The sequence below is a fragment of the Lutra lutra genome, chromosome 5 (genome assembly GCF_902655055.1).
Source record: "Lutra lutra chromosome 5, mLutLut1.2, whole genome shotgun sequence".
Taxonomy (NCBI): Eukaryota; Metazoa; Chordata; class Mammalia; order Carnivora; family Mustelidae; genus Lutra; species Lutra lutra.
In genome coordinates this window covers 43,532,833-43,559,536 of record NC_062282.1, presented here as the reverse complement: position 1 = coordinate 43,559,536, position 26,704 = coordinate 43,532,833, and the positions used below count along the sequence as shown (strand labels likewise).

At 42.2% G+C, this 26,704-nt stretch overlaps 1 protein-coding gene and 1 pseudogene across 7 annotated transcripts in view; one reads left to right on the top strand and one right to left on the bottom strand.

Annotated features, from left to right (window-relative positions):
* The first annotated feature begins 248 nt into the window (after positions 1 to 248).
* The window catches only part of SLC36A3 (solute carrier family 36 member 3), a 50,221-nt gene continuing 23,765 nt past the window's right edge, over positions 249 to 26,704 (top strand). The window contains exons 1-10 of one of the 7 annotated variants that reach the window (XM_047729562.1): positions 249 to 846; positions 4,331 to 4,421; positions 6,958 to 7,046; positions 9,681 to 9,776; positions 14,695 to 14,779; positions 15,778 to 15,996; positions 18,265 to 18,363; positions 18,755 to 18,921; positions 21,327 to 21,496; positions 24,604 to 24,784. In XM_047729562.1, coding sequence (XP_047585518.1) covers positions 707 to 846; positions 4,331 to 4,421; positions 6,958 to 7,046; positions 9,681 to 9,776; positions 14,695 to 14,779; positions 15,778 to 15,996; positions 18,265 to 18,363; positions 18,755 to 18,921; positions 21,327 to 21,496; positions 24,604 to 24,784 — 1,337 coding nt within the window. In that variant the 5' untranslated portion in view covers positions 249 to 706. Of the gene's footprint in view, positions 847 to 4,330; positions 4,422 to 5,763; positions 5,886 to 6,957; positions 7,047 to 9,680; positions 9,777 to 14,694; positions 14,780 to 15,777; positions 15,997 to 18,264; positions 18,364 to 18,754; positions 18,922 to 21,326; positions 21,497 to 23,238; positions 23,325 to 24,603; positions 25,209 to 26,704 lie in introns of those variants that run through there. The other 6 variants (XM_047729565.1, XM_047729564.1, XM_047729561.1 and 3 more) reach the window with 6 other exon arrangements.
* On the bottom strand, positions 10,181 to 11,505 carry LOC125099933 (rab9 effector protein with kelch motifs-like; annotated as a pseudogene).

Here is a 26,704-nt window from a genome sequence, read left to right as displayed (position 1 = left end):
TTGAATAAATTATTTTTTTAAAGTTTTTCAAGTTCTTAAAAGTTTAAATTATTTTTTAAAAGTACTCCCTTCCAAGTAGTGCGGAACATACGCCCTTCCTGGACAGGAATTCTGAGCAGGTGGCACTTGAACTGGGCCTTAGAAGACACTCTTCATTCCCACCCAGGGAAGGTGGTGGCTGGATCAGTCTCGATTGGGCCACACCTGCATCCAGGGATTCTGTAGCACTTTATTGGCTGGGCAGGCCTCATTGTGAGGTAGCTCTGGCTTCCTCCTCACAGAGGTAGACAAGCGCTGAACCTGGCCCCCCATCCAGGCACCAGGACCTGCAGTCCAATGGTGACTTCCTCCTCCCGGTCACACTCTTCTCTTTGCCCTATAGCACTTAGGGCTGACCTGGGAGGGACTGGAAGCCCAGGTAAGTCCTGGCGTGTGGCCGACCAAATGGTGAGGGGTCCTGAGGGTCACGCTGAGATGAGACTCTCAAGTCCCCCAAAAGCCAAGTGAGGCATAGTCAACATCAACTTCCCCTGCCACAGCGCTTAACTGATTCGCACATTTGGGCTTCAGTCTGGGTCAGACACCCTCGGGAAACAGGAACCAGCATCTTGGGGCTGCGGCCTTGGTTTCTCTGGAGAAAAACCCATGGGAAGCTGGTTCAAGGCTATTACAGGCTTTCAACCTGTTCTGCCACCACCCATCCGCCATGTTGAAGACGTCACTGCTTGGAAAGGACTTCAACAGTGCGCCCAGCAACTTGGATGACGGGTCCAAGTCACTCTTAGAGAGTAGGAGTGGTGTTGCTTCACAGAATGTCTATCCTGCTGAGGAAGCCAATGGATTATCGTAAGTGGCTGCACTGCCCTTCCAGACCTGAGGCCAAGTGCTGCTGCCTTCACAGCGCTGGGCCACCTCTGCCTACTTCTCTCTTCCTAACACCCTTAGCCTCATTGAACAGGAGATACATGGAGGAAATAAGAAAGCCAAATCCAAGAAAGTTCATCTGTGTGGCTCTCTGTACTATTACACCTGTCTCCTAGCTTTTGCAGAGAACCCAAATAGAGTAGGCATCCCAACATGAGCTTGATTCTAGGAACAGTTTTCATCACAGGCTGGCTGCGTGCTCTTCCTCAGTTTCAGACTGCTTTCCTCTCTTTCTGCATCTGCTTTATTCATTCCTATTATTCTCCTTCCCTCCCTCCTTCCTGCAAACCCACCCGGGAAACAAAAGGTAACCTCCTAGCCCCATGTCCCTGCTTCTACTGCTACAAACTCAGACACATGGAACTTTTTCTTAGAACTTTACTGGCAGTTAGACTATTATCTAGTAATCAGATCCAATAATAGCCCTGGGCATAACGAGATTGAATATGACAATATCCAAGGTGGATAAGGATGTCAGGAAATGCCCTCACTCGTGTTCTTCTAGGAAGACTTAAACGGGTGTATTTCCAAATGGCAATGTTGTAATGTACGTCAAATCTTAACCCCTATTTTTTTTTTAAGATATTATTTATTTGTCAGAGAGAGAGAAAGAGCGCGAGAGAGCACAAGCAGGCAGAGTGGTAGGCAGAGGTGGATAGAGAAGCAGGCTCCCTGCCGAGCAAGGAGCCCGATGGGGGACTCGATCCCAGGACCCTGGGATCATGACCTGAGCCAAAGGCAGTGGCTTAACTGACTGAGCCGCCCAGGTGTCCCTTAACACCTGCTTATATAAAACATACAAATACCGACTTGACATATGCTTCCTTTGAAAGTACACACCTACATACACACACACAGAGTAGGAAGCAGTGGCTGCTTTGGAGTGAGAGAATGCGGAGACTGAGAGGCAGAATGATGTATACTTACTAATAAGGTTTTCTGGTTCTTGTTTTTGTTCTGCCTTTTGAATTTCATATCCATGTTACTTAGGTATTTTATTTATTTGACAGAGAGATCACAAGTAGGCAGAGAGGCTGGCAGAGAGAGAGGGGGAAGCGGGCTTCTTGCTGAGCAGAGAGCCCGATGTGGGGCTCGATCCCAGGACCCTGAGATCATAACCCTGGCCGAAGGCAGAGGCTTAACCTACTGAGCCACCCAGGTGCCCCTACTTAGGTATTTTTTAAGTACAAATATAAATAAATACATCCTTTGATCAATAAACACCACTTCTAGGAATTTTTCCTAATGAGATAACAACAGGTATGCATAATTTTATTGAAGTACTGTCTATAATATTGAAGATTTAGAAACAGTAACACATTATTTAAATAAAGTATGGTACATACATACAGTAGAATGCAATATGGCCTTTACAGGTGATGAAGGAAATCTGTGGAAAATGTGTAGGACATACCATTCATAAAGAAAATTAATTTAGGATACAGTATTATAATGGTTCTGCATGTGTAAAAGTGTGTATCTTTAAAAACAAACAAACACCCAGAGAAGTGCTAGTCAAAATGCTAACAGTGCTTATTTCCAATTAGTGGAATTTTGGTGTTTCGTTTTACAATAGTAATGTATCATTTCTCAAAGAAAAAGAACGTTTTTTTTTTAACCCCAACATGGATTTTACTCTCCAAGGCCCTGATCTATAATGCTGTTAGCTAGGGCATCCAGTTTCTTCAAAGCTGATTTCACCTTTTTCAAGAGATCTGATTCAACTTGGACAAGATGCTGCTTGTAGGCAAGAAGTAAGAAACGGAAGGACAGAAGGCAGGAAGCAGGGAGAAGAGCACATGTCGGAGAAATTGCTACTAAGAAACTGACAAAACATAAAAAGTAGTGTTTTGTTTTTGTTTTGACATATTTTCCAATAATTGCAGTTATCAAGAAATAAAAGTCATAAATGTCTTCTTGGCAGTGAAGCGACAACAGGTGCCCACCCCCATCCTCAGGTGAATAGACCAAATTAATGAAGATGCAGAAAGTCAGGGGGGCCCCAAGGGCCTACCCTGTTCTCTCAGCCCCAACCCTTCTCCCAGGTCTGTATTGAATTATAAAATTGGACACAGCCCTAACTCCCTAACCGATGGGACAAAGCCCTGTAGATCTGAACACTGTCTCTAAGGGACTCACTCTGTGACCGAGGCAGTCTGCCTCTAGAAAGTTCTAAGACTGCACAAGGAGTTCCCTCTAATGGCCTCCTCAAGGTCCCTTTTATTCCAGGAGGAAGGGACACTTCTACCTGCTTAAACCAGCCCTTACTTGCCTTCATTCCAGCTCTGCTTCCCCTTCAAGGGAGTCCTTTTAGCAGGTGAGCACCATAAGGTCAGACCTTATGATGATGCTGAAGATGAAGAGAGGATGGTGATGATGGTGATGGCGGTAGTGATGATGCCTCACTTCTTAGATGCGCTTCATGGTTCCAGGATTCCTATTATCATTACCTCTTTGGATTTTTACCACTTCCCTGGAAGTAAGGACAAGAATTATTCCCTTGCTCTCTCTCGCTCTCTCTCTCTTTTCCTTTGTCATGGAATCTTTTTTTGTTTGTTTGTTTGTTTTTATTATTTCTTTCTCTTTTTTGGCAGATGAAAAAGCAGAAAATGTAAGCAACTAAGGGTCTTTCCAAAATAGTGACCAAATTTCAGAGGTTAATGGCAGAACTAGAACTCAGAACTCAGTGCTCTTTACCTCTGAATTCATTGCTCTTGAACTCAGCTTTTCATTTCAGTTCCTTCTTGATTCTCTTCTCGGGATCTTGTCCCCCTTTCTCCCTTCCCAACGGACATGTGGTGCCTGGACAGGAACTGCTAGCACAGGCGTGGAGGGTGTTTAGAACCCTGTACCCAGCCCCCTGCCAGGCACGTAGTAAGCATTCTGTATGCATGATAACAATTATTATTAAATTGTATCCAATGCAGAGCATGGAATAGTTCGGGGAATGTTTGTTGAGTAACTGGATGGAGTGAACTAGAACCAGTAAATACTCCATATGTCGTGAGAAGTTATGTTCTTTCTAGTGAGTAAAATTAATACATGACCTGGCATCAATAATTACTCTAGAAATTGAGAAAACTACTATTAGGTTTTTTCATTGATCATCTAAATGTAAAGCAGCTAATACATCTCAATAAATATTATGTGAGTGAATAAGTTATGAAAGAAATCATTGGATGAATACAATTGTGAATTATTTCATTAGAGCCTATTGTGTGTTAAATATTTGTTGAGTCACCTAAACTAGCACCAGCCCTGGATCAGATGTTACAGGGGCCACTTCATCTGGTTTTTGTCCCTCTTCCCAAGAGAGGGTTCTGGAGATGCTGAAAGGAACCTGAGCTTTGGGTCACCTTTCCCATATACTAACATAACCTCTTGTCTCCCTACTCTCCCCCTACAGGATCATGCAAACGTTGATCCATTTATTGAAATGCAACATTGGCACAGGACTCCTGGGGCTTCCCTTGGCCATGAAAAATGCTGGCTTATTGGTAAGAGGGACCTGTGCAATGGAAACTAGCTTTACCCATTTGGGGAGAAGGGGCAGTGGACCTCTAAGTCCTCTGTGTTATCAATGGCCAATTTGGGGGTACCCTCTGCAACAGGAAATGTGCCTCTTGGCATCAATCCACCAGAGTCAGCCTGGAACCAAATGGAGTGCTCCTAGAGAGGAGCTCCTAGAGGCTATTACTCTCCCTCCCCCAGTTTTATTGAGATATAAATGGCATATAATACCATATATGCTTAAGGTGTACCACATAATGACTTGGTATACATGTATTGCATATACATATATGTATATGTATATACATATATATATGGCACATATACACACATATACATATATGTTAACCAAACTTACTGTGGTAATATATATATATATATATATATATATATATAATTTATCATATACTTTGCAACTTTCAGGCATACCATACAGCAGTGTTAACTATGGTCATCATGTTGTACCTGTTTATCTCATAACTGGAAGTTTGTACCTCTTGGCCCCCTTCCTCCAATTCCCCCACCCACCACTATTCTTAAAGACCCCCCACACTCACATACTGGCACTCAATCTGCTTCATCACAGTCCTCCCACTCCCTAGAACTGTAACCAGCCCATTTCAGTCATTTACCTTAGCAGCCTGGTCCCTGCAGGCATTTGAGCACTGCCTCTTGGTTCGAACCCTGAGGCTGACTGTGAGAAAGTGGCCTAGAAGAAGAGGATAGCAAAGGCCTCACCTGTCCCCTGACACCCCATGTCATCCCACCTCTATCTCTTGCCTCCTACTATTCCTTCTCCCTCATTTCTGTCTTTTGAAATCTGCCTCCTCTGCGAAACTTTACTATTTCCTACTAAAATTAATGCCATCATCTCCTTGTGTTTTTCTAGAACTTATATCTACCACACCCAGAATTCTTACAAAGATGAGATAATATTTTAGAATACCTACCTTCCTCATTTACCTGAAAGCCCTGAGGGCAGGAACTCTCTAATGCATTCTTACACCTCCTCACAATACCTGCTGTAGAGACAGGACACACAGGAAGTCCCAATTCATGTCTATTGAACTGAATTGATGCAAAATATGTGATTTCCATTTAGATGATGCTTATTTCTCCTCCTCTTCAGGCCTGGTAAGGGACCCACATGTCAAAAAGAAGGCATATCAAAACTCTGGCTGCTTCTGACGTGACTTGCAGTCCGAGGCAGTTCCAACCCACAGATGAGACTCTCCCCCTTTGGAATCCTCAGGGTTCTAGAACCTCTGAAGAGTATTATTACCACATGGCCTCCAGCCAAACTCTCTTTGCCTGTGTGGTATTTGAAGATAGCTCTCTTACCCTCTGACTTTTGCTTCCTAAGAACCATTTGATATTTTCTCTGCCCTCCATTTCCCACCAGAACTTCTGATCATGGTTCATTTGAGAAGTACATACTGAGCACCTACTATGTGCATCCTTAGGCACTGCAAATGTAGAAGTAAACAGGATAAAAAAAATTTTTTTAAAAGAAAAAAAAAAGAACTAAACAGGATCAAAGGAAGTACCTCTTATATGGAGGCTGTGTTCTAGTGAAATCTAGTGGTGCTCTTGATCTCTCATTTGTTACTTTGTGATAATGTTCCATCAGGTCACATCTATAAAGGCATGACGAGTGACCAGCACAGAGGAGATGAGGGAGTCTCTCTTTCCTCTATGCCCCTCTGATCATATCTGAGAGATTAGGATTAATAATGAGTTCTGGTTTTTTAATCTCATCACACAAAAATGGAAACTATGTGAGAATAAGATAGTTTTATTAGCTTGACTGCAGTAAACATTTCACTATGTATATGTACGTCAAATTGTCGTGTTGTACACCTTAACTATATAGTCCTTAAAAAATAATAGGGTTAATGACAAATTAGACATACTAGAACAATGATACTCAACTGGGGACAATTTTGCACACACACCTCCCAAGACATTTACAGTGTCTAGAGACATTCTCAGCTGTCACAACTCATGGGGAGAGGGGGTGCCGCTAATGCTTGAATAGAGACCAACGAATAAGCTGGACATTCTGCAATGCACAATAGGGCCTCCACAACATAGAATCATCTGGTCCAAAATATCGCTAATGTCCCCATTTGTAACTCTACACTAGAAGAAGAGAGCCAAGTCCTAAGTGAAACCTTGGTCTTCCAGTATCTTGAAGGAGGTGAGGGCTAGGGTGTGAAGAAGGAATGAGGGATCTAGAAGGCAGAACCCAAGGCAGATGAGGAAAGGCATGGGTTGTCTGTGGAGGTGGTAGGCTAGTCATGAGAAGTACCCTAGCAGAGACTGGGCAGCTACTTTGCAGTGATGCTAAAAAGGGCATTCAGACTAGACTGCCTAGGGGCACAAGGACATTCAGGCAAGGACCTCCATCCCAGAGGCAGCTTTATCATGAGAGGGACACCCTAGCACCCAGACTAGGAGAGGACCAGTTATGGGAATGATCAATGTATGGCTCACTGTTCCCACCCCTCTTTCCCCGCCTAGGTGGGTCCTATCAGCCTCCTGGCCATCGGGATCCTCACTGTGCACTGCATGGTCATCCTGTTGAACTGTGCCCATCACCTTGGTCAGAGGTGAGAATCTTGCTTCTCTCTCCCCCCAGTGCCAGGCCCCGTCTGTGTTGAGTTTCCTTTGGCCACTGACCCACTTAATGAGCCACTTCTCCAACCATGCACCTACTGCTCTAGATTCTATAGAAGTGCTGGAGACAGGGATACAATCGCAAGGGGAAACTCCTCTGTCCCGGCCCCACTCTGCTAACCTGCTAGATGACTTTGTCAAGTTCCCGCACCATCTGACTCTAAATATCTGTACCTGGAAAGATCAAAGGTGATAAAAGATGCAAGCGTGCCCTAGAAACTACCATGAGTATGCATGATACTTAGGATGTCCTTCTTTCTCCCTTACTCCCCACACCCACCCTCCGCCTAATTCCAAGACACATACCTTGGAAGGGCAGTTTGGGCCAGGGAAACCCTTTCTGGGACAATTCAGTAAAAGCAAAAACCATAGTTGAAATGAATAATACACAATGGCTCTGGTCATTGATAAAGCATACATACAAATACTCAGTGTTTCCATATTTGAAACTCCCAACGCAAAAGAAATTCCTGAAAGAGAAGACAAATGCAATGAAGGTGAACAATGCTGAGAGTTGCATATTTACAAACCAACAATTCATGGGTGATTAGTAATTCCTTACAGCCAACTGCCTGGTGGCTTTCTGTGTACAACCCTTATCTGCTCCCGAGCCACACAAATCCAGAGGGGTCCTTGCTGATATGCAGAAACTCCCCATAGGTCAAAGTAGAGAGAGTAACAGAAACTCCTCCTAAAGCCAAATTATCAAACCCAAACAGGTGTGTCCGGACTACTCATCAGTCACACCTAACTTGTAGGGCACTTTCCAGCTCACCAAAACACTTGTAAGAGCATTTATTCATTCAACAATTAAATTTACTGCGCAATTACATGTGCGAGGTACATGGCCAGAGCTTTAGAAGCCTTCTTTTATTTACTCCTTACAGTAAACTTTTACAGCAGGCACTATTATTGTCCCCATCTTACACAAGAGGAAACTGAGACCTAGGTGAACTGAACGTCTTGCTCAGGGTCACACAGCTAGGAAGTGGCAGAGCTGGTATTCAAAGACCTGTGGGACCCGCTCCAACAATTCTGCACATCTCTTGCTGGGACAATAATATCACCTTGTAGGTTTCTGATGCCTAAGCCATGATAAGCCTTTTCCTGGTTTTTAAAAAGATTTTATTTATTTGAGAGAGAGAGTGAGACCATAAACTTGGGTGGGGAGATGGCAGAGGGAGAAGTAGACTCCCCGCTGAGCAGGGAGCCTGATGCGGGGCTCCATCCCAGGAACCCGAGATCATGACCTGAGCTGAAGGCAGAGGCTTAACTGCCTGAGCCACCCAGGTGCCCCCTGATTTTTTTTTTATGAGTTGTTTTTTCTTTTTTTCTAATATAGAGTTTACAGACTGATGGTCTAAGAGCTTCACAATTTTTGTTTTGTTTTGTTTTAGCCTATGTTTAAAAACCTGGAGATTTCACATTAGGAAAAAAACAAACTTCACCTTCTCCTTGCCAGTTAGATAATCTGGCAGCTCTGGGGTCTCATTCCTTATTGCTCAGGGGGAACCAAGTCCCGGTCAATCCCTCTTAGAATAGGATGTGTAGCAGGGGATTGCTACAGTCTCTACTCTTCCCTCTTCTGTGGTACACCAGCCCCTCTCCCCTTATCACTGATACCTCATGCCCCGCAGTTTTTGAATTTGTAACCCTCAGACGAATAAATATACCACTCCTATGCAATGTGATGACCTCATTTATAAGGGAGTGCCCAGCGTAATGAACAATAATAAAAATGGAAGGATTATGCCATATTTCCAGCAGCATCTCCACATTCATCAGTCACCATCTCCTCCCCCAAACCCAGATGGTGTGGCTCAGAAGTCTAAAGAGACTTATTCAAGGCCTCTCAGCCATCTGAAGGGGGGTGTGTTGGGATTTTAACCCAAGACCCAAGTCTGGGTCTCCTTCCCATTCCCAGCTACGTCCCTCAGTTAGCAGTTGGAGTCCATCCCTTGGCCCCCTGCTGCGGCTCCCCCTGCTCACAGATGGTTCTTCAGTAGGGTTTTCCCTGCCCTTAGGAAGGGCCATCTAGGGCAGAGGGACAAGACAGACAGCAACTTAGGTGTCACATCCTACAGGGGTGCTTGGCAGAAGCCTGAGTACCATATTTGCATGGGACCTAGTCTGGGGCAGGTATCTCAAATGTTCTAACACCCTCAGCAGTGGGAGGGAGGGAATTAAGTCCAGAAAAGACTATCACTGGCTTGGTCATACCCAAACCCCCTTTTCTACTTCCTACTCCCCCTGACTAGGTTTGCACACCTTTCATGACCCCTCTTCCCTGGTTTGTAGACTTAAGTCAAGGCAAAGCTACTATTTCCTTAAAAATCTTTTTTCACTTAAATATTATTGTTTAAGAAGACAACTACAACAAAGAAAAAAAAGGCAGTCTCCTGAAAGTTGTAAATGTGTATTATAAAATATCTTGTTAATACCATTGCTAGAAAATTTCCAGAATGTTCCATGCTAACACACAAATATATAATAATTACTCACTTTGGGAGTAAAGTATACCCTTAACAAAAATGCTTTAAGTTGTACATTGCTTGCCCTTTCCCTAGACTGCAAAAGACTTTCGTGAACTATGGAGAGGCCATGATGTACAGCCTGGAAACCTGTCCAAACGCCTGGCTGAGGACCCACTCGGTGTGGGGAAGGTAGTACTCATAAATGTTGTAGCAGTAGTGGTGGGAGTAGTAAGAACAATAATAATCCTCACCTGGTCTTCCCTTATTCCTAGTTACAGGGTTAAATGAATACATTGTTGTTACAAGCCAACCAACAAGACATTGCTCCATCCCCAGCCCCTCTTCATCCTATAAGTAACAACTGATACCTAGTTAGTAAATATTCTTCTAGACTTTATCTCTACAGGTACATGAATATACATGTGTGAGTGGAAATACAAGTTTCATTTAGCATTTTCTTGTACACTAAGTAGAATTTCGTTTTTGAAATTTGCTTTTTCATCTAATAATATATCTCTAATTTCTTTCCATGCTGGGACATAAAGATCTACCTGGTTATTTTTTTTTGTCATTTAATAGAAATATGGGATTTATTAGTCAACTATAATCACAATACAATCACTATAGATTTCCCCTTCTGTATTCATCCCACCAAACGCAAAACAGGAGTGTGTCAGTATGACATTCTTCATGTGAGTCGGCATCTTGGGTCACTCCTTTGTCAGTGGAAGTCCCTTTCTCAGTATCACAGTTCAGAGTGACAAATTTGAATCTTCTTTCTCAGAAGTACACATCAATGGCCATGGAATGACACACATAGAATGATCTGAACGTCCAGGTGGTAGAAAATTTTCAGATTTTAAAAAAAGATTTTATTTATTTATTTGACAGAGAGAGAGATCACAAGTAGGCAAAGAGGCAGGCAGAGAGAGGGGGAAGCAGGCTCCCTGCCCAGCAGAGAGTCCGATGTGGGGCCAGATCCCAGGATCCCGAGATCATGACCTGAGCCGAAGGCAGAGGCTTAATCCACTGAGCCACCCAGGTGCCTCCAAAATTTTCAGATTTAAGCAAAGTCCATCCAATGCTGCTTTTCTATGTAATACTGGTACATTGTGTCCAGTGTTGCTGCGTGGAAGAGTCACCCCTACAAAGATATGCAGGTGTTTCCCCATAATCTCAGTTGAGTGCGCATCACAGCCTATGGGAGGTGCCCCAGTGGGACTTAGCCTTTGCCACTTCATGTCACTTTAATCAGTGCAATGGACATTATCATAGAATTTGTCCCCTACCAAGCCTCGTGGATGAAGACGTTTGTCTCTTACTGCCACTGTCATATGAGGGGCGGAGGTTTTCCAAGTGTCTGTCTGTGACCAGGTTAGAGTGTCTGTGTCAAACACATGCAGCTTCACACCCCAGTTGGGCTGGGCACCTCTCTTTCCACCTGCAAAGACATACAACTGGTTTTCAATGGCTGCATGATGTGTGGAATGTTCTTGGGGTCGGTGGGGGACTGCTTACCTCTGGCATGGTCTCAAAGTCCTAGTTCCACGATTCGGAACTTGTAGGCAATTTCAGTTTCCTGACCTCCAAACACCCAGATGCTATGAGGTGCACAAGAGGAAATGGAGCTGGCATGCTTGTAATGGAGCAAGAGGCCCTCCAGGGTGGCTAAATCCTACTGGTGTGTTCCCGGACCTGTGCTGTGCACAGCAGAGAAGCTCTTGCTTGGATCTGCTCTCCCAACAATGAAGACCTTCTCTCTCTTGGCATCACCAACTGTGGGTAAATATGAGCAGCTGTGGCCAACTCGAGCACAGGAGCTGTCTTGGGGCAAGGGGCTGGTGCGCGGTACAGTCAAGGTCTACCATGTTGCTTTCCTGGGCATGTCTCCAGGCTCAAAGACTGGCAGCAACTTCATGGTGTCCTGTGGCAGCTTAGGATGGTCCTGGGCTTACATGATTATTTTTTAAGGCTCAGAATGTTCCTCAGTGGAGACATGTGCCATAGTTGCATTTAAGTCTTCCCCTAATAGTGAACATTCAGGCTGCTCCCTTGTTGATAAAAAGTACCTGTAATACAAGATGACTTTCTGTGTCTTAGCATCTCTTATTATCTCCTTGACTTTATAGATAGGCAGGGAGGGTTTTTATTGTCCTGGAAATATGTGACGACCAAGGCTCATAAGGAAAAAAATAACAGGTCCATGAACAGATACAGATAGGTGTTGCACCGAAATTCGACCCAAACCTAACATTCCAGCCTTTCCCAGCAGAGTCCTTCAGGAGGTAGTGAGTCAGTATTGTGGCTGCCACGATCCTTTCTGCAGCTCCTCTCTTGTGACTCTCAGTAGGTCATTGCTCTCTTGATCAGGAGACACTCTGATTATCAGACAGGTGAGGTCATGGGGCAATAATGAATGAATGACTCACAAACACTCATCCTCTCTCCCCAAGTTTTATGTTTCAGATAACCCCTAATCAGAACTTTTGGGTAGGAAGGGTCCTTAGATACCACCATATGCATGCCTATTCAATGGCGAAATATAGAGCCAAATAGGGCAATAAAGCTACCCAACATCACACAGGAATTTAGTGGCAGAGCAAGAACTAGAATCCTGAACTTCTAGCTCCCACCCATTACATTGTACCATTTCTCGAGAGGCCCAGTAACTGAAAAAGAGTTAGGAACATATTTTAAACAATGATTTGTAATTTTTAGTGTGCTAAGGGATATGTGGGAGCATGAGGTAGGCAATAATCATCAATGGGTGCTCAAGCCACGAGGTGAAAAGTCATTGGGAGACTTTATATAGGAAGAAAACACTGACACCACCCAACCCCAGGTATTAATCATAGCATCTCATGTCTAGACATGGGATAACCAGACACAATGTGTCTTATAATGGAATACAGTAGGGAGTACAGAGTATCGCCCTGGAAATATTCTTGCCAGAGAGAGGAATAAAGAACCTCAATCTAGTCAAGCTGCTAGATCTAATACCAGTTTACAGGAAACATGGGGTATGGAGAAATGCATTAACTGACATTATGAAGAAGTCATCAACCAAATCTAGGAAGTGGGACATACTACAAGATAAATTATCTGGTATCTTCAACACCCCCTAAACGGTTAAAAATTGCAAAGGGGAAAAAAAAAAAAAAGCAGAGCGAGGGGAATGCAACAGCTCTAAAAACTTAAGAGATGTCGTAGTAATAACAAAACGCAATGTATAGACTTGTTTAGAAACCAGCAGTAAAATAGATATTTTTAAGACAATTAGAGAAATCTGAATATGGACTGTTATTAAATGATATGAAGAAATTATTACTAATTTTGGAGGGATGATAATGGCATTTTGGAGATCTATATATAGTAAGTCCTTATCCATTAAAGTTATGTATGGAATTATTTACAGATGAATTGCCTTAAATTCTCTAATCTGCTACAAATACTCCAACAAACAAGCATGTGTGTCGTAGGGGTAAAGGGAGAGATAGAAGAGGACTGGCAAAAAGTTAATAACTGTTGAAGCTGGGATTGGCAGGTGAGGAGTAATGGATTATTGTCATTCCTTTTGTATATGTTTAAAAATTTCCATCATAAAGAGAGAAACATCTCTATTCTGGTCTGACATGATACTGAGCTTCTGATTTCAGAGGCTGATACAAGAGTCAGGAATCTGTATTTTTTTGCATAAACCTCAGGTAATTCTGATGCAAGTGGTACTGCACCCCAACTTTGAAAACCACTGCTCTAAGGCTATATTACCCTGAACACATCCGATTTCATCTAAACTGATCATATTTTTGTTCCCTTAAACAATAAATGCATCTCCAATTTTGGGACAATTGAAGAATACAAAAGAATAATGACCATAATGGAGTATAACATACTAAATTTTAAAAATTAGAGTGAGTTTTTTTGTGTGATACCCCAAAAGAGGAAGAATATATCCTTCTTAAATACCAACTGATAAATTTAGAAAAAATGCCAGATAGAATGAGAAAACCATCACTCTGTCACCGATGAAATAATTGATTCAAACAAGGATCACCAATGAATGTCAAAAACCTTGGTTGGAAAGGAACAAGATATTCATGCCATCTCAAAGCTTTACTTCCAGATTATAACGAGGTTAAATGTGCATTTACAATGGACTCATCTGACAGTCATCATCACAGAGGAGCCACAGGACAGCATGGGCCTCCCAATATGATGGAAAAAATACCAAATATCACCTATGCAGTATGCTTGCCAAATATACTTACCTGAGTCTAATCATGAGGAAGCAATCTTCCAAGTCTACAGTGTGGGACATTCTACAAGACAATTGTCCTGAATTCTTCCCCCAAAAGCCAATGTCATGGAAAATCAAAGAATGTGGATGTTCACAGACTGGTCTACGTGGATAAAGACTAGAGATACAGCCACATGCAGTATAGAAACCTCAATTAGATCCTGAATCCAAAAAATAAATAATAGCTTAAGAGATATTTTGGAGACAATTGGGTTCTTTAAAACATGGACTATATATTAGAGGACGTTGAGGTTGATTTTCTGGATCATAGTCTCCAGAGGGATATGCTGAGGGAGTTACAGTTGAAGTATTATGATATCTGCAGTAGTTCTGAAAAAGAATGCCTGTGTGGGAGGATGAATACGTACATTCATATACAAATCCATACTTATATAATGCAGTTAGGGCCAAAAGTTAACAATTGGCATATTAAGTTCAATGACATATTGATGTTAATTATATCAGTCTTTCAATTGTTTCTATGGGCTTGAAAAATTTTTTTAAATATTTTATTTATTTATTTGACAGAGATCACAAGTAGGCAGAGAGAGAGGAGGAAGCAGGCTCACTGCCGAGCGGAGAGCCCGATGCAGGGCTCGATGATGGGATCATGACCTGAGCCGAAGGCAGAGGCTTTAACCCACTGAGCCACCCAGGCGCCCGGCTTGAAAATTTTTTTAACATAAAAAAAATGTAGCAGAGTATTAAAAATAATAACAACAGAAATAATCACTTCAAAAAATAAAAACAAATACGTTTTAAAAAGTAATTTGTTTTCTCCCTCTATCTGTCTCTTCTTTTCCCCTTCAGGTACACTGTCAGCTTCTTATTAATCACCACCCAACTGGGATTCTGCAGCGTTTATTTTATGTTTATGGCAGACAACTTGCAACAGGTGAAAAGGATCTTCTGGGCAGAGTGGGAGAAAAGCAGACATCCCACTGCTAGGGCTGCATTAGCAAAAGTGTAGTGTTCAGATTGAGGGGGGAAATGGTTTCATTTGTCATTCCTCATCAGTCTACATGGGGGTTCTCTCAGTCCTGTCACTTGTTAAGAGGATTATTGAGAAGTCAAAGCAACATCGGAGAAGTAGCCAGGATGGAAAAGAGGCTTGCTATCATGTCCAATCAGAAATCATTGAGAATTTTTAGCCTGAAAAGTGTTCCTGGAATTCACTGTAGGTATCTCAGGGTTGTCTGATTAAATATGAGACAAATAAGCTGCAGTCCGGGCCCTCATTGCTTTACCAAGAGGCATTATGAATCAGTCATGCGTTCTTTCTTAGCTTCGTGGATAGAGGAAGCATAATTGGTTTTGTGCATTCAAACAGCCAGAACTATGGCAAGTATTGTAGATGAAATATTCAAGCAGATGGATTTTGCTCAGAGCTTTCTAGTTTTTAGGACTAGCTAAAGTTAGAGAAGATATCCTTCTGTAATCAACTTCCATTCTCTGAGTATATGAAAGGAAACCACTTGACAGGAAAGAAGAGGTTGGGTTAGATGACAAAAGGAGATTTTAAGATTCTAAGGGTTTCTTATTGTCACAGTCATGGGCACCACAGTTGGGATTTCCAGATTTTGGGGAAAAAAATATATGTGTATATGTATATACACACAACACACACATACACACATATGTATATACGTGTGTGTGTGTATATACATATATATATATATGCAATATATATATGCAATACCCAGTTAAATTGGTATTTCAATAAACACAGCAAGTTTGGTTTTGTTTTTTTACTGTGAATATGTCCTATGGAATATTTAGAACATACTGACTAAAAAGTTACTTGTGAATTATCTGAAATAGAAACTTAAATCGGCCTTTTGTATTTAATCTGACACTTCTAACTACGCTCCTTATGAATTATGAATACATCAGATGGTAGAAGAAGGCCACATGACCTCCAGCAATTGCCAACCCAGGAAGATCCTGGTGCTGACTCCCATTCTGGACATTCGCTTCTACATGCTGACAATTCTGCCCTTCCTGGTCCTGCTGGTGTTCATCCAGAATCTCAGGCTGCTGTCCATCTTCTCAATGCTGGCCAATGTCACCACCCTGGGGAGCATGGCTCTGATCTTTGAGTATATCATACAGGTCTGTGCCTAAAATCGACGGCAGAAGGGGTTCTGAGACACCTGGGGAAGGTTAGTATCATTATGGGCAGGTGAAGGTGAGGAAGGTGACCTGCTCTGAGCTAAAGTGACATCTGTGAACGCTTTGGCCCCACAAGCTGTAAGAGCTAGTTGACATCATCATTGTCGTCATCACACTGGATAACAGTGAGTCATTTGACAATTAGTTATTGAATACCTTCTGTGATCCAGGCATGGTGCAAGGCAGTGGGTGAAACTGATGGCATATCTGCTCTCATGGAGTCACATTCAGTTGGGGAGATAAACCTCAACTAAGAACCAACAAAAGTTGTAACAGTGGTAGGTTGACAAGGGATACATGCATGATAAAGAAATTTTATTTACTTGATGTCAAGTTCTCAACATATATTAACTCATTGAATCTTTTCAGTAGTACTATTTTATATGTTTTATATTTTGTGAGTACTCAGCTTAGAGACAAGGAAACTGATAAACAGAAAGTAATTTTTTCACTAATTTCTATCCGTTTGCTTCCCAAGCCCATGCTTTGCTATTATCATAGGCCCTGAAATTCTACCATTAGAGCTTAATTTCTTTGACTCTGAAAATCTTTGGGGCTATATTAGTTTCCTACTGCTCCTGTAACAAATTATCACAAATCTAGCCTTTTAAAACAACACAAATTTATCTTACAGTTCTGGAGGTCTCACTGGGATAAAATCAAGGTGTCAGCAGGGCTGGGTTTCTTTTTGGAAGCTTATGGGGAGAATCTGTTTTCTTGCCTGCTCCAGCTTCTAGAGGCTGCCCACATGCCTTGGCTTATGGCTGCCTTCCATCTCCAAAGTCAGCAATGCAAAGCTAAGTGTGTCCCACACCACCATCTCTCTAGTTCTCTTTTCTGATCCCCTTTTCCACTTTTAAAGACCATTGTTATTACACTGGACCCACCCAGATGACCCAAGATAATCTCCTTCTTTTAAGGTTGGCTGATTAGAAACCTGAATTCAGTCTGAAAATTTAATTCTCCCTTGCCAAGTAATATAACATATTCAAAGGTTCCAGGGACTAGGACAAGGACATCTTTGGGAAAGAGCCATTATTCTGCCACAGGAGTCTATTAAAATAACCATTCTCTCTGCATGCATGTTGGCGCTATAGTAGAAGTGATGAGAAAGAGGCACTGGAGAGTGGGAAGACAGGAGAACTGAATTCTCATCCAAGCTAGGCCACTGTCTTGCAGAATAACCTTAGGCAACTCCCTTCTCCCTGGGTCCCACTTTGCCCACATGTAAAGATGTGGTAAATACATGAAAAGCACTCCTGAAGAAGGAATGAAATTCTGATCTACGCTGCAACATGGATGAACCTTAAAGACATTATGCTCAGTGAGATAAGCCAGCCACAAAAGGACAGGGATTATATGATTCCACTTTATGAGGTACCTAGCATTCTTAAATTCATAGAAACAATGTAGAATAGAGATGACCAGGAGCTGGGTAATAAAGAGTTATTATTTCATGCATACAAAGTTTCAAACTGGGAGGATGAAAAAGTTCTGGAGATGGGTAGTGTTGTACATCAGTGAGAATGGACTCAGTGCCACTGAATTATACACTTAAGTGTTTAAAATATTAAATTTTATGCTATGTATAATTTACCACAATAAAAAGAAAGAACTTTTTTTAAAAGATTTATTTATTTGTTTATTTGAGACACACAGAGAGAGAAAGAAACCATGAGTGCGGGGAGGGACAGAGGGTGAGGGAGAGAGTCTCAAACAGACTCCCCACTGAGTGTGGACCTCCAACATGGGGCTCAATATTAGAACCCTGAGATCATGACCTGAGCTGAAATCAAGAGTTGGATGCTTAGGCACCTGGGTGGCTAAGCTAGCTGAGTACCTGCCTTCAGTTCAGGTCATGGTCCCAGGGTCCTGGCATGGAGCCCTGCACCATGATGGCTCCCTGCTTGGTGGGAAGCCTGCTTCTCCCTTTCCTTCTGCTACTTCCCATGCTCATGCTTTCTCTCTCTTTTTCCATCAAATAAATAAATAAAATCTTTTTTTAAAAGTTTGGATGCTTAACTGACTGAGCCACTCAGGTGCCCCCAAGAACTTTTTAAAGATAAGAGGTCTGATTCAGCTCTAGCTACCTCACGGGTGCTCATGACACTCGTGATGGCAGGTGTGGCCCAATTTTCTACCAGGAAAAGTTTGAGGATGACTCTAATACCATGGCAAAAGAAATGCCCTTCTTCTCCTTCCTCTCAGGAGATTCCAGATCCCAGCAGCCTCCCCCTGATGGCAAGCTGGAAGACCTTCTTACTGTTCTTTGGTACAGCCATCTTCACATTTGAAGGCGTCGGTATGGTAAGATGGATGTGGGGTTTGCATAGAGGGTCCATAGAGTGCCTGGAGGGCACTCCAGGGAAGCCAGTTGTTCCAGATATCTTAAAATATTAATGAGAAGTGCAGGATATGATCTTTTCCTGGTGGAAGGGAAAATCAGGACCCATCCTGGTCACCAACTCCTCCATGCACCACACTAAGCCTTGAAGACTGAGTGCAAATGTACTCATTAGTCCAGCCACAGTAGGGCACTCCTGGCAATAGAGAATGGAAGAAAATAAAAAAGAGTGTGGCCATTCCTGACCCTGGGCCACCCAGAGAAGGATGTCTGTACCTGTAGATGAAGCCTGCTCCTTCACGAGCGGCCACGCTTCTGACTACCTCTTCTTTCTCAATCTCCTTTAACCTTTAGGTTCTGCCTCTCAAAAATCAGATGAAGCATCCACAACAGTTTTCTTTTGTTCTGTACTTGGGGATGTCCCTTATCATCATCCTCTACATCTGTTTGGGGACACTGGGCTACATGAAGTTTGGGTCCAACACCCAAGCCAGCATCACCCTCAACTTGCCCAATTGCTGGTATGTCCCTGCCTGCCTGTGGTGATGAGGGTAGTAGAGTCATGGGATCTGAGTCTTAGCAACAGAATGTGGCATTCCTTTGGGTCGTCACTAGCACCAACATTAACTGCCAATATTGGTGAGATGATAACCTGTGGGTTTGATAATATAGGCATTGTGCATTATCTGGTTAAGCTCTCATAACAGCCCTATGAGTTAGCATGATTTTCATCAAGTCCAGTCACTAGATGAGGAAGTTGCTATTTGGAAAGGCTGTAGAGAACTCTCCCAGCTCACCTTGTTTGTGAGAAGCTGAAACTTGACACTGAACCTGTCTGATTCTATGGTTCAAAGACCCTAAAACAGAATGATCTGGGAGTGTTTGGGAAATACAAACAGCAACAACAAAAAGTGTAACTACAGAATAATGATCGAGGGTCTCGCAGATGGACCACTACTCAGGCCCCCAGTTCCAGAAATGGACCTAGACTGCCATTGTTATGCCCCAGCTGGAATTTAGTTTGGAGTTCTTACATTTGATTATTCATTTGTTTACTCACCCACTTGTTCATCCAGGTAACATTTTGGGGGCTGGCACACAGCATTCATCAAGTGTTAGCTATTATCATTATTCTGACAGTATATAGTGAGTGCTTTGCAACTCAGCAGTCAGTAGAACCAAGTGTTGAAGGGCACAGGTTCTAAAACTAAGTAAAGTGATTTGCATCCTGGTTCTTATGTGACCTTGTACAAGCTACCTAATTTTGCAGACCTCATTTCCATCATCAGTAAAATGGGGATAACCCTAATGCCTATGTGTATTGGCTCGGTTATTCTCCAGTAACAAACAACCCCAAAATTTCACTGGCTGAATACACACAAACGCTTAATTCTATGCTCATGCTACATGTCCATTATGGAGAGGCTGGGGCACAGAATGAGGAGACAGCCACTCCCTCAAATGTCAGATCAAAACATTACGGAGAGAGCAGTGAATCATGCCCTTCACCATGAAGCTGCCAAAGGAAAAGAAAAATGCCCAGAACACAGTAAGTATTCGTCAAGTATTAGCTCCTGTCCTTGTTATGTTCAGAGACGAGTAGAGTGGTAGGGTCTTCAACTCCCACAAGGCCACAGCTATAAAATGTGAAAAATACCACCAGCCCCACGCACCTCATTGTGTTGTGGTAATGACTAGGTGGGGTAATAATGTGGAATGTCCTTGAAGTCTTAGCTTACTTTATGCAAGTAAAATATCATGCTAATATGCTCCTCCCATTCTGGGCCATTCAGGCTGCCTTTGGCTACCTTGGCAGGGCACATTCCTTGTGGGAGGGTCTCAACTGGAAAACGTGGGCATCAGGTACCATGAGAACTTCACATCGGCTCTGAACCTGGCTGGCGACCAGATTCCCCAGAGGAGCCTTAGACAAATACCCCTTCCAAATAAGAAAAAGGCCAACAACCCAAGGAAAAAATGGGCGTGAACCCACAGTTCACAGTCAAATCTTTTAAATGGCATTTTATATATTTGAAAAAATACTTTGTTTCCCTCATAATAACAGAAATGCCTGAAAAAAACAGAATGACAAAGACCAACACACATTCACACATTGTGTTTTGACAAAGATACCGGGAAGCAAGCTTTCCAAAAATCTAGGGTAACAAAGGGGAAATATGTCAGTAGCTATCCTAAGTTCAAATCACATGTACTTTCAGCCAGCATTTTTACCTCTCAGGGTGTATGCTAAATATGCGTAGATAACTATGTAGCAGGATATGTTTTGCAGCATTGTTTACTAGCAAAAGACTGGGAATAATCTAAATATCCTTTAACTGGGACTGGTCAAAAAAATTATCGTGTATCTATGCAATTGGAATATTAAGCATCTATTACAAAGAAGAGCCAAATCTATGTGTACTGATAAACAATCTCCAAGAAATATTTAATGAACAGAAATGGAGCTCAGCTGTGTGTAGAGGATGCTATGGTATGTGTGTAGGTGTACCTATATTCAGTATAAGGTTTTTTATACACTGATTATTTTTGAAATGGCTACAGGAAAATTCTTAGAGGAGTTGCCTATGGAAAGAATGGGAATCAAGTGTGGGAGGGAAGCTTTTCACTCTATGACTTTGGAACTAGGAATTTTACTCTATATAAATAGAGCTTTTCAAGAAAGTAAAAGAATAAAAGGCACAGGTGTCTGAGACTGTACAGGTCTAATGAGTCAGAATATCCAGGAATGTCACTTTTAATGAGCTTCCTGGGTGGCTCTGATGGCAGGTCAAGCCTGAGCCGGTTCTGTAACTCAGTGATAGGTACTCAGTGATAGGTGTACCAGTACACCAGAGCAATGAGTGAGTCCTGAGTGACCCTGCCCAGGAGCCACATCAAATTTCACGTCCTATCCGTCTGTCTGCAGGCTGTACCAGTCGGTCAAGCTGATGTACTCCATTGGCATCTTCTTCACCTACGCCCTCCAGTTCCATGTCCCAGCCGAAATCATCATCCCCTTCGTCATCTCCCAGGTGTCAGAGAGCTGGACACTGTTAATAGACCTGTCTGTCCGCACAGCCTTGGTCTGCCTGACCTGTGAGTAGGATAAAAGGGCACTCTTTCTCCAAAGCTATGGCTGCTAGTCACACTGGCATCTACCCCACTATCACTGGCTCTGCCACTTACCTTCTTTGGACCTTGGCCAAGATAACTTCACCTTCCTGAACCTCAACTTTCCATCTGAAAAATGGGCTTACACATGGAATGTATCCTTTGGCAGGTTTATGGGAGAAAGAAGTACCATTCATTCAATCATACTCTTATGTGCCTCCCAGATGCCAGGTGCCATACTGACATTGCCTTATATTCATGACAGCCTGGCATCATAATATTACCAACTGGAGGAACAGTGGCCCAGAGAGTTTAGGTAACACACTCAAATCATAGAGCTGCTAAGTGACAGAGCTGAGGAACTGAGCATCGGTTATATAGCACTTAAGTCTGTTTTCCATCGTGTGCCATAGAGGCACAATAATAGAAGGCAACTCTATTATAAATTAAGATCAAGTCCCTATCATAAAGTAGCCTTCAACTGTAGGAGAAAACAAGGGATGATTTGTCAAAGTCTTGGCAATTATTTTTTGGGGTGCAACCTTTTCTCCTCTCCTCCTCCCATATTCCTTCCTTAATGCTTCCTTCATTCATTGATTCACTCATTCATTCTACATTAGGCACTGTTGGAGATGTGAACAGGGCTGGAGACTTTTTTCTCTGAAGTTTGTCCAGGGAAAGAACATCAGGAAAGGTGCCCCATGAGGAAAGAGGGAAAGAACTAGGGACGTTTTGCCTGGAGAAGTGAGGGCTTGGGAAACTTCTCTATCTGTCCTCAAATACCTATGGTGTATATGCAAGAGAGAGAAAATTTAGCCTTAAAGATTCCAGGAGTCGGAGATTAAAGTTGAAGAAATGAAGTTTTAGTTCCAGGTCAGGAGAAACTGTGTAATTGTTGGAGCCTTCCAGCAGAAGAATATGCTATCAGATGCTATGCACCACATAAATGGATTTCTGGAAGCAGAAACAACACACCTGCTGGTTTAAGGTACTACACAGAGTTTCTGGTCTGTAACAGGACACTAGGGACCTGCAGCTCTATTGTTTTGAGATCATTCCTAATAGGAAGGGTCTAAGTTGAAGAGAAAACCTGTACACAGGTTCAGGCCACTTGAGATCAGGGAAGACAGTGCTACACAGAGCTGACCGTCTAATGACAGGCCCTGTTTCTGTTACATGCCAGATGACCACTTCCTCCTCCTTTATTCAGCAGTCAATTCCATTATCTTTCATTCATTCAGCAGTCATATGTTGAGCACCTACTATATGCCTGGCATTGTGCTAGGCACTGGGGATACAATAATGAATAATAAAGAAGACATGTTGCGTAAGAAATATATGCAAGGAAATAATTACAACACATTGTGACGAATGTTAAGATGGCACGTAATGAGGTACCATATAATGGTTACGATAAAAGGATACTCTGAGAGCACATTAGAAGGTCCTGTACTTTAACCAAGGCCAGATCAGGGAGTCCTCTCCAGTGGAGTGATATTTCAGTTAAGACCTAAAAGATCTTAACTGGGTTAACCTGGGTTACTCAATTGGTTGAGCATCTGCCTTTAGTTCAGGTCATGACCCCAGGGTTCTGGGATGGAGCCCCACACTGGGCTCCCTGCTCAGCAGTGAGTCTGTTTCTCTCTCTCCTTCTGCCCCTCTGCCTGCTTGTGTTCCCTCTTGCTTTCTTTCTCTCCCTCAAATAAATAAAGTTTTTTTTTTAAAAGACCTAAGAGATAAGTAGAAGATAGATGGAGAAGTGAAGAATGAACCACATTAGGAAGGAGGCTGTGCACAGAACTGAGGCAAGTACTTACATACGGCCTCTTAGAAGAACTAAAAGTAGTGGGGAGTGATAAGACATGAAGCCAGAGCACCTGGCAAGGCCCAAGTTGTCAGAGACCTTGTGCTAAGGAGATGGAAGTGGGGAGCCATAGAAGGTCTGTGAGCAGTGGGTTGGTATCACCAGATAGGATCTTTCTAGAGAACTCATCCAGACTGCCTTGTATTATAGCTTTCCATTAAAATATTTTCTCTGCCCTGTCAGTGTGAGGTCTCCTGGAGAAGAGATAGATTTTCTCTGTGCCTCCTCCAGTAAGCAATTCATTAAATATCTGAGAAGGGAAAGCTGTGGACCTGACCATCCCATCAGAGGGGTGACGAATTCTCAACTGCAAGAGTTGATGAGTCTCTCTCATTCTCTGAGTAGATGTGTTGCAGCAATTTCAGAAAGAGGTGAGGTTTTCTTCAAATCCAGCAGGCTAGTTTGAGTGCTTTTGTGGACAGTTTTCCCCTAATTTGTTCGTAGGAAAATCATACAGTTGTGCAAAGTGAAATCATATATGTGGTATAGTTATTCACTCATACATTATTGAAATTGGAATCCCCTAGAAAATCCATGATGTCTGTTCATCATCTGTAGGAAAGATGGAGATTTAAGACCATGGTGTTTTAGATGAGATGGGGAGGGAGTAGCCTATTGCTATCTTCATGTATTATGTTCTTTTTAGTTACCAGAATCATTCTAGGAGTGGGAAAACAAGTCATTCAGATTCTGACAACAAAGCCATCTCCCATTTTTAAGTCATTCTTGCTTCTAGATAGTGGCTGTGTTTTGTAGAGTAGTACAAATTCACAGTAGATTCAGTGTCTGAGTAAGAGCATCTATGATGTACAAGTTCTTTCATATGCAAGGGATGCAGCATAGACAAGTGGAAGGGCCTTAGATGCATTTCAATGGATTCTCATCTCAGAGAATTTGTGACCTTGACCACATCCCATTTCCTTGGAGCTCTAGATTCCCCCATCTCTTGAATGAGAAGGAGAGAATAGATACGCGGTACAGGAGCCCTTCCTCTTTTATGTTTTAGATAAAACATAAAAGAAGAGCATCTATATTGATCTTTAAAACAGCGGGGGGAATCCAAAACCACAGTACCTGACCTACTGCTCTCATCTGCAAGGGATCCCTTGCCCACATTTCCAAAATGTCTGGGATCCATGGGATTATAAGGCTCCAAAGAAATGTTTGGTTTCTGAACTTCCCTCTTGCAGGAACAGTCAGGGAGTCTAAGTTTCTTCTCTCTCTGCAGGTGTCTCAGCCATCCTCATCCCCCGCCTGGACCTGGTCATCTCTTTTGTGGGCTCTGTGAGCAGCAGTGCCCTGGCCCTCATCATCCCACCTCTCCTGGAGCTCGTCACCTTTTATGCTGAAGACATGAGCTGTGCCACCATTGCAAAGGATGTCATGATCAGCATCCTGGGCCTTTTAGGGTGTGTATTTGGAACATACCAAGCCCTCTATGAGTTGATCCAACCCATCAACCATTCCATAACCAATTCCACAGGTGTCTATGCATAATTATCTATTTTTATTCTAATAGCTCTCCTTTCCTCCCATCCCCAACTTGACTTTCATTGTGGATGTTATATACATTCATCAAACCCCAACATCTCTATATTAATTAGCGGCTTCTTTATCTTTCCAAGAGAAATGTACATGACACAAGTCAGTACTCATACCTCTCAGACTATGCCTTTTTGGTTTTGGATTTCTTTGGAGGTCTTTTGTACCTATGAACCAAAACCACATTCAACCATTTGTACCATCAGCCTCATGTACTGGGAAGAGGGATGACATTTGCCCATGATATCCCTGGAAACAGACCAAGCATGAATGTAAATGCAAAAGCAATTTTTTTTTCTAGAGAAAAAAACATTTTTTTTCCTACATTTGTTTCCCTTAAAGCAGAAGATTTAGAGAAGTATATGCTGGGGAAGTGGGGTTTTCTATTTGAATATTCTTCTAAGTGGAAGAGTCACAGACAGAACAAAAACAGAACTTATCAGTAATTTTATCCAACCATTTGGCTCTGCCACTAATTTCCCAAGGGATCTTGGGCAAGTTCCTCCCTCTCTCTGTCTCAGTTTTCCCATCTATGAAATGAGAGACTGGACGAATTGGTTGTTAAAGGTTCATCTAGATACAACATTCTGAAAGTGAAAAGAAGAATTTATCCTTCAACCACCTGTGTGAAAATAAAAGTGTTTGCCATTTAGCAAGCCACATTATTGCCCTGGAGATATGGGCCTACCAGAAGTAAGGTAAGGAATACAAACATAATTCTTAGCAATCTGTTGTAGTGGTGACTTCCCTACCTAGAAGACATTACCTCTCTCTCTCTCTCTCTCTCTCTCTTTTTTCTCTCATATCTCAAGGCCACTTAGAACTATTTAGGCTGAAGAGGCTGTGCAATTTGTGTGAGAGAAGGATTTCATCATGTGCAAGGACTACTGACCTACTTAACAAAAATTATACCTAGTATTGGGAAGGGTTTTGAAAAACAGACAGTCTTATACTCTGCAGATGGGAGTATACATTGTTATGGCTTTTCTGAGGGACAATTTTGTAATACATAAGTTTTTAAATATGTGGCCCTCTGACCCACTAGTCCTGAGAATTTATCCTAAGAATATTTTGGGTTTGCAAAAATTTATGCAAAAGGAGAGCTTGTGTTTTTTATAATATTAAAAAGTTGGAAGCAAACATCCAACATTAGGTTAAGTTATGACTCATCCAAAATAAAATGGTGTGATGCTGCCACACATTGAAAAAATGCATCTATTGATAGGCAAATATGTTTGTGATTGATCAGTGGGAAAAGGCTTGTTTATTAAAAACATTATGTAAACCAAAACTAGACAAAGACATTATGAGAAGATAAAGCTACGGATCAAAATATTTCATGGACATACATGTAAAAATTGTAAGCAAAATTTTAGTAAACCAAATCCAACAATATATTAAAAGGGTAATGTGTCATGGCAAAATGGGATTTATCCTAGGAATACAGGATTGGTTTAATATTTGAAATCAGTGTAATTCACCATTACTAACAATCTAAAAAAAGGAAATAATCATCTCAATAGACACAGAAAAGCATTTGGCAAATCTAACATCCATTCCTAATATAAAACTCCCAACACCTAGCAATAGAAGGGAACTTTCACAACCAGTAAAAAGCATCTATGAAAACCTACAGCTAATGTCATACTTGATGGAAAAAAAATGAATGCTTTCCCTGTAAGAAAGATCAGAAGCCCTTCAACACACTAGTGGATAAGATGTGGTCCATATATACAATGGAGTATGATGCCTCCATCAGAAAGGATGAAAACTCAACTTTTGTATCA